The 10,923-nt window shown below is 36.3% G+C and overlaps 1 protein-coding gene across 1 annotated transcript; it reads right to left on the reverse strand.

The window, feature by feature from the left end:
• Nucleotides 1–158: 158 nt before the first annotated feature.
• On the reverse strand, nucleotides 159–10,261 carry LOC111798578 (topless-related protein 3). The gene is made up of 25 exons (XM_023681818.2): nucleotides 9,886–10,261; nucleotides 9,062–9,241; nucleotides 8,841–8,954; nucleotides 8,494–8,652; nucleotides 7,897–8,062; nucleotides 7,682–7,811; nucleotides 7,249–7,364; nucleotides 6,979–7,114; nucleotides 6,744–6,853; nucleotides 6,532–6,598; nucleotides 6,382–6,455; nucleotides 6,202–6,297; nucleotides 6,012–6,104; nucleotides 4,708–4,835; nucleotides 4,141–4,375; nucleotides 3,890–4,054; nucleotides 3,679–3,762; nucleotides 3,199–3,351; nucleotides 3,007–3,117; nucleotides 2,664–2,843; nucleotides 2,457–2,585; nucleotides 1,963–2,058; nucleotides 929–1,111; nucleotides 671–846; nucleotides 159–581 (listed from the first exon to the last, which is right to left on the reverse strand). The coding sequence occupies exons 1-25, from the start codon at nucleotides 9,963–9,965 to the stop codon at nucleotides 365–367; spliced, it is 3,378 nt and encodes a 1,125-aa protein (XP_023537586.2). The 5' UTR covers nucleotides 9,966–10,261; the 3' UTR covers nucleotides 159–364.
• Between the last annotated feature and the right edge of the window lie 662 nt (nucleotides 10,262–10,923).

Consider the following 10,923-nt stretch of genomic DNA (forward strand, 5'->3'; position numbering starts at 1 on the left):
AAGAATACATTTTTATGGTGCCATGTATGAAAATTATTATTACTATTTAACCAATTTCAATAAAAATGATTATAAAATAAAATAAATTGGGCATTTGAATGTTTTAATCCCAACAAAAAAAAAGAAAAAAAGAAAAAAAGAAACATTTGAAGAGAGGGTTGTTAAGTAGAATATTCAATTATGAGTTAATTACAATAAATAAGAATATAAGAATGTATCCCCTAAGCATTATATATAAATTTGATGTCCAAAACTTACATTTTTTTAAACAAAGGGTGAAATGGAAGAAGAGAACAGGGGAACCTACTTCACTGACCTATATAGCTTGATAAAATTACAGCTCAAACAGAGAGAACCAGAAATCTCACCTTTGTATCTGATCCGGTGTGTGGTTGCTGGTGGTCGACGATGAAGCCGTTCTACCGTTCGGAATTCCATTGTCCATCGGCGGACTTGCTCCCCATCTCCCCTCTGATTCTGTTGGCTCAATCACTTTAACAGACCCGTCAATCAACCCGATCGCAAACTGGTTCGGTTCTATTGGATGTGTCGCGACCACGAGCGGGTATGCAGCTTGGCTTCTACAGAATTTAGAAATGAGAAAACAAAAATGTAATGCCATCAGTCTAGTGAACATTTTTTCATGGAAATATAAATTTTGATTACTTACGAATTCAACACTGCAGAAGGCAAGTACACTGATGGGGCGATACGACATCTTAGTCGAAGGGTATCGGCATCGAACACTCCAACATTACCATCACAAAATGTTGCGTAGACCAATTGACTGTTGCAGGAATATGCTGCATAAGAAATAGGCGCTGGCAGCACGTCTTGTGGAACCCACTGCGGAGAAGAATGAAGAGTTCTATATCATGTTTACGACAGCATCGGTATTCGGAATCGACAACAATGGGAAAATCCATACCTGTCGAATACGATCCATTTTAGAGGCATCGTATATAGCTATCTGTGTCTCGTGGACTACCAACAAACGTATCTGATCAGAATGGAACTGTACACGAGTATCCCCGACGGGCGCCTTTCCTGCTGGGAGATGGATTGTTATGGATTTCCTCTTCTCCCAAGTGTCAATGCTCCACAAACATAGCTGCAGAGTTCAGCAATTATTGGTAAGGCAAGAGATACATGGAAGTAGGAAAATGTTTAGCCAAAAACAAAAATCCAAGCCATACCACCCGAACACCGAGCATCAGTTTCTGGGGGATCTCGAATCTTGGAGAACCAAAACATTTGCACATCACATGCGTATGAGAATTCGAGCAAAAGAATGAAGAACACATATGCATAGGCCTCATGCTATTATTTTATCCTCTTTTTTAACAAACATCTAATAATAAATGACCTGGACATAGAACAACAACTTTACACATTCCCTTATTCGAGGCAAATCGTACCACTTCGAAGAATTGAAGGGGACTAAAAAAAGTGGCAGGTCGGAGTAAAATAGAGGCGACAATAAATAATACAAGTATACTAATTTTGAGAAATACACATGGTTTGGCAGTAGAAAAAAAGAAAAAAAAGGGTTAAAAAACCATTTTGGTCACTTCACTTCTGAGTTAAATTCTATTTGTATGTTCAAATAAAATTCAAAAGGCTTAAAATTGGCCTATGTTGTTAGTTTATTGTTTAGAACCTACTAGCTAGTAGAGATAAATTTTAAAATTTATAGAAAGTATAGAGACTAAAATTGAACAAACCTAATGGTATTTTAAACTCAAAGAAATTAACCCTCGAGAAGAGGAAGAGGAAGCAAGATAAGATCGGGGAGAAAGTAAAGATTGACGAATCCCAATTGGTAAAAGGACATTCAAGCCATATAACATAAGTCAAGCCTAAAAAGAATAACAGAGCAAAAGTTTTTCACATGTTTGTTTTTTAAAATAGTTTCTTAACAAAGAACAGAAATATTATTCACAGGTAAATAAAATCACTCACTTGAGCATCAGCGCCAGACGAAACCAAAATATTGAGACTGCTCGAAAACGCCAGACCAGTTATACGCTTCTGGTGACCCTTCAATTTTGATTTTACCTGAAGAGAGGACATAATATGCCATTAGTATAAGAGAGCAGAACTGAAATATGTTATAACGCGTGCGACTAGGTCCAAGGCGCTTGCTTCTTTGGAGCAAAGCTCCCTTAATGAAGCTCACTTGAGGGGGCGCCTTCGTGCTGGTAGGGTGGACCTTAGCACCTCGAGTCTGACTTCCTAATTTTCATTTTTCTAATTTCTAAGGAAGAAACACAAGAATATTCTTACCATCCTGAATAAAAACTCTATTTTCTTAAACTATTTGTCATCTTATTAAAAAAAAAAAAAACTTTTTTCCATTGTGTGCCTCATAAAAAGAAGCCCATGCATTTTTTTTTTTTTTGTACACCTCACATGAAAAACCGATGGAAGTAAACTATATTTCGAGGAGAATGTACCTCATCCACTCTGACATTGTATATGTGAATGGTTGAATCCTCCATTCCTATGGCAATAATGTTGTTATCTTGCGGGTGGAAAGCTAGGAAGGTAGAAGCAGGGGGAGGAGGCATGAATGTTGTCATCACCTACAAGTCGAAGTAATTCATCACCAAACAGAGAACCACAGATAAAACAAAATTAATGCGTCTTTTTGGATAACATACCTTGAAAGTCATCATGTTAAATAATGAAACTTTTCCACCAGATGCTGACATTACATACGAGTCGTTTTTGGATAGTGCTATACACGGGACAGCTTCTTCAAGGTTTACACCTGAGACGTCATTAGTCATGAGCAGACCACTATTTGGTTGCCAATGATGTGGAACAGCATTGGCAGTGGCCTAAAAGCGCAACGGTTAATATAAGTGTCTTCCAAATAAACAGAAAAAGAGTGAAGGAAAGACCAAGTTCATGAATGGCAACAGAAACTAAAATATCTGCAAATATAATCACAAGAGACTGATGGAAATCAGCATATGTCGTCAAAAGCTTCCGAGCTAGTACCTTTCCACTTGGATTCTGTTCGTTACGCGTCCATTTCCAGAGCTTCTGGATTCCATTTGACCCAAGGGCTAAAAGACCAACACCAGAATTTGTGTACAGAAGTCTAACAACCTGAAGGGTACGATTTCTATGTAAGAATTGAGGCATATGGAAAATAATACCCGAGAAGAAAATTTTGAACATATAACAAACCTTGTGGGTGGAATCTGCGTTGTCGGGCATGGTGACCAACCGGCAGTTGGCTGGATCAACAATTTCAGCCAATTGCCAGGGATTGGCTTTATCAATTGCATCTTCTACAGTTCTTGGTTTGTCCACATTTCTCCCCAAACCATCGACCCCATTCTTCAAAAAGTGATTGATAAATCAAAATAGTCAATAATACTAGCAGCATAATAGACTAGATCGAGAACACATTAAAAGCTTAGAAGAAATTAGGGACGACATGCTTGAACTACCACACCCTTTCCTGCAGAAGGAACACTAGCCCAATGACAAAGGATATCTAAGAAAATTCCATTACAAGAGCATAAAAATAAAAGCAAGAACCAAAGAATCAGGATATACGAAAGAAGCCAATGCAAAACCGCTTAACTTTGAGCGACAATGTCACTGCTAAAACTGAACGAGATACTAGAAGCTACAAAATTCGAAGAGGTAAACATAACTTACAATAATCGAAGGTCTGACTGGGGAACTTCTTTCTACTTTACAATTAACAGGACTAACACTAGCAACGGCAGATGTCCCGGAGACCTAAACATGCATATTTGTGAGTTTTAAAGATCAAATTAGGATTTTCTTCAGAAAAAATAAAAAACAAATAAGATCAAATAAAGAATAATCCTATTATACTGATATCAAAGTGAACATAGGAATGAACCTTCAAGGCAGATTCCATAGGCGATCTCAATGCTTCAAATGGGGTGGTGGACTCGATGGCCTTTAATGATCTCATTCCAACAGCATTAGCAAGTATCTTGAACCCATTATCCGTAGTAACAGCAAGAAGATTTCCTTCCTTATTAAACCTCAAGCAAGGAAGACTCTGAACAAGCATAACTTGATTCATCAATGTCAAGGATAACCTAGAATAAAAATGCTTTATAAATGAAATAAGATAAAATTACTAACCGGGAGTCCACCTTCTGCATCTGTATAAGTGAGAACATTGGTGTTATCCATATCCCAGAACTTGATCTGGCTATCTTCACCAGCAGCCAAAAAATGATTCTGGGTAGTATCAAACTGCACAACACCAGTTGCTTTCTTCCTAAATCCAGCATATGTCCTCTTTATTGCTCCCTCACTTTCGTTCCATTCAACTAGATAAGATTCTCCATCTTTACTTGTTCCACAAGAAAATAATCTGAAAAAATGAGGGGAAAAACAATAATGAAGTTTTATTCAATATTCAAGGACAGTCGAAAGGAAGATAGGATAATAAATGTGAACAAAAGATATAGAGCATGGAACTTTATCTAATAGAATCACAGATTACGGTTGTAATCGTTCAGAGGTCAATAAAACCTAGCATTCTAGGATTTGAGAAAAAAACTGAATTATGGAAATAGAACGAGGAAGGAGAGAAAAATGATGGAACAGAGTTGGAGAGGTGGTTAAAATTGGAAACAACAATCAATCTGAAACATAACAAGAAAATTAAATATCCCCATTTCATGCATCGATATGACTACGTACCTACTCCCATCTGCACTATAAAGCATTCTGGTGCACCACTTTCCAGGAGCATCATAATCAACTCTTGAACCCATATGATCATAGAGCCACGCCTTTATCTTTCCATCAAGAGCTGTTGAAAATATGAACTGCAAAACCGCAAGTCAACATGTTACACTCAGCTCCCAATGAAGTTGCACCAACAGACAAGATGATCTTTGTATGCTGGTGCCAATGCATAGCTATTATCAAATTACATAAGATACTAGAAGCTATTAAGTGTGCCCGGCTGCTATAGATTCCTAATCCAATCAAAGCAAAGTTAGACATACCCAAAGAATGACTTATCATGCAGAGAACAATTCCAAGGAACCCAAAAAAGAGTCCATAATAACTTTTCCCACCTGCTACCCTGTTCAGTGATGTTTCTATGTAAATTAAACTGTGAGCCGTCATCTATGTGGTGACGGGTGTTAAAAATGCAAATTAATAAAGAAAATACATGTGGTGTATGATCCTCAGTTCCCTAGCAGTAACTTCAGGCTTTGTGGCCTTACACTATAGATATCCATTCAACCCGTGGAAACCCACCCAAACAAGGCGGGAATGAGGGAGAGAGCAGGGGTGAGAATTACATTCTCCGTACCTGACCCCCTAACCCCAGTCCCACTCCAATCCCCGCCCCACCTCACTTTTATATATACACAAGACTATGTTATAATATTCAAATTTAAATTTTTAGAAATTATGTAGATTATATTATATCTTTCCTTATGAAATATTATTGAACTTATTAGGATGTTTTACATTATTTAATAGAAATTATAATGAAAAATGGAAATTATCCATTAAAAAATTGTTTAAAAGGAATATTTTAAAAAATGAAGAAAAACTCCCCGTGGGGAATCCCCACCCCGATCCCCGCAAATAATTGGGGAATTTCATGGAGATGGAGAATGAAATAGGAGGCAGAGACAGAGAAGGCTTCGCCTTTTGGACATCTCTACTTGACACAAGCTAACGGACGAGATTCAGGAAAAGAAATACAGAAACGAAGAAACAGAGCTTGGCTTTTTGACATCAGATATCTCGACATTTTTGCCGCTCCCAAATAGGATAAGAACTGATGACAATTAAAATGTTCCTCCCAAGGTGCATTGACAGCTCAACTCAAAGTAGAACTCATAAAATAAAGAGAAAGTAGCTGGCGTAACCTCCTCAATCCAATTTTCTAAATGAGAAGTACAAAATTTCATGCATCCATATGAGACATGCAGAAATACTAAAAAGTAAGCATGGATAGGAAGAATCTTGCACGAACTCACTTGAATGCTCTCCTTGTGATGAGGACATATGGAATACACTGGTGCCTCGTGCCCTTCAAAGGTAAATAGCTTTCGCCCTCCTATATCCCAGACCTGTGCAATTTCTCAAATTAAATGCAAAGACAAGTTTGTCCAGGAACTTTTTAATGAGAATTCAGATTTCTTAACTAAAGAACGATGATCTCTATACCTTTATGAGTTTATCTTCTCCACAAGTTACCACACAGAGCTGTTTGTTTGGATGGGCAAAAGCCAAGTCATTCACTCCACCAGCGTGGGCATCAATCTGGAAAGGGAAGCAATGATACGTTAATAGAATATGAAGTTATCAAATCAAATATGTAAAAGAAAAAGAAAGGTATAATCAAACCTCTGTTTGTTGGTTTAGTTCATTTGAACTATTATACGAGTATAAATGAACTAAATGTCTTGTGAATGCAACTCCTGCAGCAACAAGAAGAGAGACAATCAATGGGGCGCCTATAATAGGCTATCGTCCATGACGTCAAAATGAACATACCAACAAAAGTCCCATCTGGACTCCAAGTAACTCGGCTAACAGATATTGTGTCTTTTACAATGGCAGCCTGCAATGCATGTTCAGTAAGACACCCATATTAGGTCATGACTTCAAATAAATTCCATGTGCTAAAATAAAACAGAATTTTGATGTTCCCAAAGAGAATATTGACATAAAATTAAACTAACAAAAGCTCTTAACTAGAATAAAACCTGAAATGCCAATGACCTAGATGACATATCCCATAGCTTGAAAGGCTTTGAAATCAATCTCTCCCTGATACCAAGTTCCCAAAGTGTAACTTCGCCATTGTTAGAACCGACTGCCCAAAAGACCAAATGGGGAAAGATAAAACAACGAAGGAAAAAAATATCTCAAAACTTCAACTAAGAAATCAGAGATATAGATCAACAAAAACAGTTAGGTTCGTATGATACACAATCATACCAAGAAGTAATGTGTGGTGAGTTGGATGGAAATCCATGCTTGTAACAGTGGAGCCTTGGTGCAGTGTCAAAGCTACCATTCTCGGAAGGTCTTCCAATGACCAAGAAGCTTGCTGCCTGGGTGCTGGATATGTGACCTGAAAAATATACAGTGAACATGAGAAAACCAATATTAATCTTAAATCATTGAAAGTCACACAAAGATACCAAATTAAAGAAAATAAATAGTCGTGACTACATGCATAATATAAGAACTCGGGGGAAAAGTTACCTCTTCAACAGATTGAGCAGACCGCAATCGCTTAATTAGTTGTTCATGCTCAGGATTCTGATAATCAACCAGACCAGGATTTGCTGGAGGCGTTCTTGCATGTTTCAAAATTGAGACTGCTTGGGTAATGATGTAAAATCGCCATCAGTGTTTTCATATTTTTCAGTGTTTTCAAATTCTAAATTTGTTGCCGAGCATATATTAAAAACATGGAATATAACTTTATTTTCCATTAAATCTCTTGTTTTCAAATTCATGTTTCTTTATCACAACCAAACGTGCCCTTAATTTTCTATAAATACTTAACCGCTACTGCAATCCTAGGGTGGAGAAAACTCTTCATTTTAAATGCATTGCCTAAACACTCCCTAGATAATTTATATACTCAAATTGAAGAAGAGATAGGAGTAGCAAATTGAAGAAGAGAACAAACCTTGATTTTGGGGAACGGGAATTGATGATGCAGTAACCACAGCTGCTTGGACAGATGAAGAAGCTGAGGCATTTGCCATCCAACCAGCTAAAGCATTGGCATTAGCTGCAGCTCCGGACGGTGGGAATGGCTGTTTGATAATAAAATCCAAAAGGGAATTTAGAACCAACTTAATATTCAGATGTATCCAAGGATAGTAATATGTAACACCATACACTGTGAGCTCCAAGAGGGGTATATGGCGCAGGTTTTGCAACAGGAAGATTGACTGTTGTTGGTGCAAGAGGACCATTGGATGGCGAACATGTATGATCCATGAATAAAGTTTTGATATCAGGATTTGGCCGTGGATTTTTACACAACTGATGCTGCCAATTCAAGCTGCATCAAATAATAATATCAATGGTATGGAAGTTAAAAAAAAAAAAACAAGTACCTCAGCATCTGCAGCTACTATTATCTTTTAAAGCTTTATGATTCAGTGTTTTAGCATCATATAATAGTCAACAGATAGTTGTTGCTTAGTAGAGTCAAAAGGAGTTTAATTTTCTCCGTAGAAATCTTTAACATTAAAATATATTAGTGAAATCAAGACACAAAAGTTCAATGCCAAAGATAAAATCCATATCCATAGATATAGTTGATGGAGATAGAATAGAAGTATCTGGACCAAAAGCCAAAGGCACAAAGACGAAGAACTGCAGGACATATCATTAAATTGGCTCAATAAACATTTTTTCTGATAAATCACTAACAACTTAAGGTGGAACTCTCAAAAAAATTTCCCCACAACCACCAACAAAGATTCTGACCTTTGATTGATGAGTGTTCGCAATCTTGACGACTTCAAGGTTGGGAAGACAAGCTTGTCTCTGAAAAGAGGATTGGCCTCTATAAGCTTTTTCAGCTCTATCAACATTATACTACGAGCAGCTTTTGTGTCACCATACTTAGAAAGCTGCTCATTCTCCCTGGTAAAAATTTATTCAAAGTAGAGCAAGACTCGGTAAATAAAAGCCCATGAAATTAATAAATTTATTTCAGAAGTTATAAATAATTTCATCAATCCATGATCCTTTTTCTTTCATATCATCTATATAAAGGAAGGATACTGAATCAACTTTGAATTCTTATTAATAATGCATGTGTAAAAACTTACCTAAAATTAGTAAGAGTCAAAAGCTGTGTAATTTCTTTGAACAACTCCTCATTAAATGTTGAGAAAACTTTCAAGTCGCTTACCAATATCTCCACAGCCTTCGGCTTGTCATTCCTTCAACATCATCAAACAGGACAAGTTAGACATCATTCGTTTTACAACAAGAGAGAAAAGCAAAATTCTTTTACGTGTGCATGAACTAGAAAAAAGAGCTCAAATACCGGTCAAGCGCTTCAAGATACTTTTGCTTCCTTATTTCAAAAAATATCTTCATCGAGTATCTGTTATCATCGACTTTTGTATATCCGGATAAGTACTTCTCCACTTCCTCCCATTCTCCACTCTGAACTTTTTCCTCAAAGTACTTCATATTGAAGTAAAACCCAGATTCTTTCTCAAGCCTACACATAATTTATTATTCCCCAAACAAAGGATCAGAAAAAATTCAAAACAATTCAATTTAAGGAGGAAATAAATGCCACAAATAATCAATAATGCTAAATATTGAAGGTTTATAACCTTTGATATAGTAATAGCATTAGTAATAACAATAGAAACTATTTGGCTATAACGGAAATCTCTCGGTTTCATTTCATCGCATCCTTAACTGAGCAACAGAAATTTTTACTGAACATGATGAACACATTAAGAAACCAAATCCAAGATATCTTTTTACATCTATTGACATGAAACAGAATGTCATCCTTCTGAAGTAACACATACTACAAATTCAGCTAGAGAAAACAATCCCCATAACCAGACATCACATATAAACGTTAATTCAAATTTCTCGATAGAGAAGAAGAAAATGGAATATCGCTATGAACAATTAAATCAAATATGCTCCAAGCATACACTTGCGAGAACAGAAACCTGGCCGCAACATTGCGTAATGTGTTCTAACATTTCTTCAACACGCGCATCGAACGAACATATAGTTCAGATTCACAATTTCCACTCCTCCTCTCCCGTTTAATTCCATTACAACTAAATTCAACGACTCCAACACACAATTATCGGAGAATTATAGAGAGAATAAACTTACTTATGCACCGATTCCTTGAACTTCTCCTCCTCGAGGAATTGAAGTATGAGAAACACCAGTTCTCTGCTCAAAGACGACATTTATCTCCACTGATAATCTCCAAAATCAAAACCTCACCGTCCAGAAACCAAACCACCACCGAACCTCAAAGCTGAAAGTTCAAATTCCCACCAAATACGCCCGAATCCGGTTTAATATCAAACGCAACATCCAAATCTACGCTCAGACTTACCGGAAATCCTCAAACAAACAAATAATCATAAAGCTTTCACGCATCACTCGGAGCGAATTCCAAGGAATTCTAGGGTTTCAGATGGCTGCAGAGACGAGAGAATAGGACTTGGTCTCGCTATCTTCGATGCGGTCTACAGTAGTCTCTCTTTCCACATGCCTATCAGTTACAAACTTTGATAAGCCAAAAAGTCCTTATCCGATCTTTCGACTGACTTATCAATAAGCGAATTTACTTATGTATGATAAGAGCAATTAAGAAGCTGTGTTGCGGATTTGATCCACCAATTCAAATCTAGTGAATATTCGCAAACACGTCCGGTCGTACCCTCTCTCTCTCTCCTCTCCCTCTCTCTCTCATCCCAAAGTACAGTCGCTTTCAGCAATTAATCGGCATTATCTCGTTTTATTGGATAATTATCGCCGATTTTATAGCTATTACTGATCGGATTTGTCGACTGTGGGGCCCACTTTTTAATGCCTCAATTTACTTTCTTTTTTTTTTAATTACTTATTTTTTATTCTAAAAGTAAAATAAATAAACAAATATTTATAGATAATTATTTTGTTTCCAAATATAATTTATAATATATTATGTAATCCAAAAGGTTTTAAATGTGGATCTGAGAAATATCTCAATTTTATGAATTTTTATTTATAAAAATATCATTAAAAAATTATCTAAAAAATTTATTAAATTATTAAATTAAATAGTTTTGTTATTTTTAAAAAGCTTGTATTAGTAATATTTTATTACTCATTATTGATTCAAATTTATGTAATATATATTAAATTTATTTAATGAGA

Source organism: Cucurbita pepo, chromosome 7 (genome assembly GCF_057944985.1).
Source record: "Cucurbita pepo subsp. pepo isolate OVF chromosome 7, ASM5794498v1, whole genome shotgun sequence".
Taxonomy (NCBI): Eukaryota; Viridiplantae; Streptophyta; class Magnoliopsida; order Cucurbitales; family Cucurbitaceae; genus Cucurbita; species Cucurbita pepo.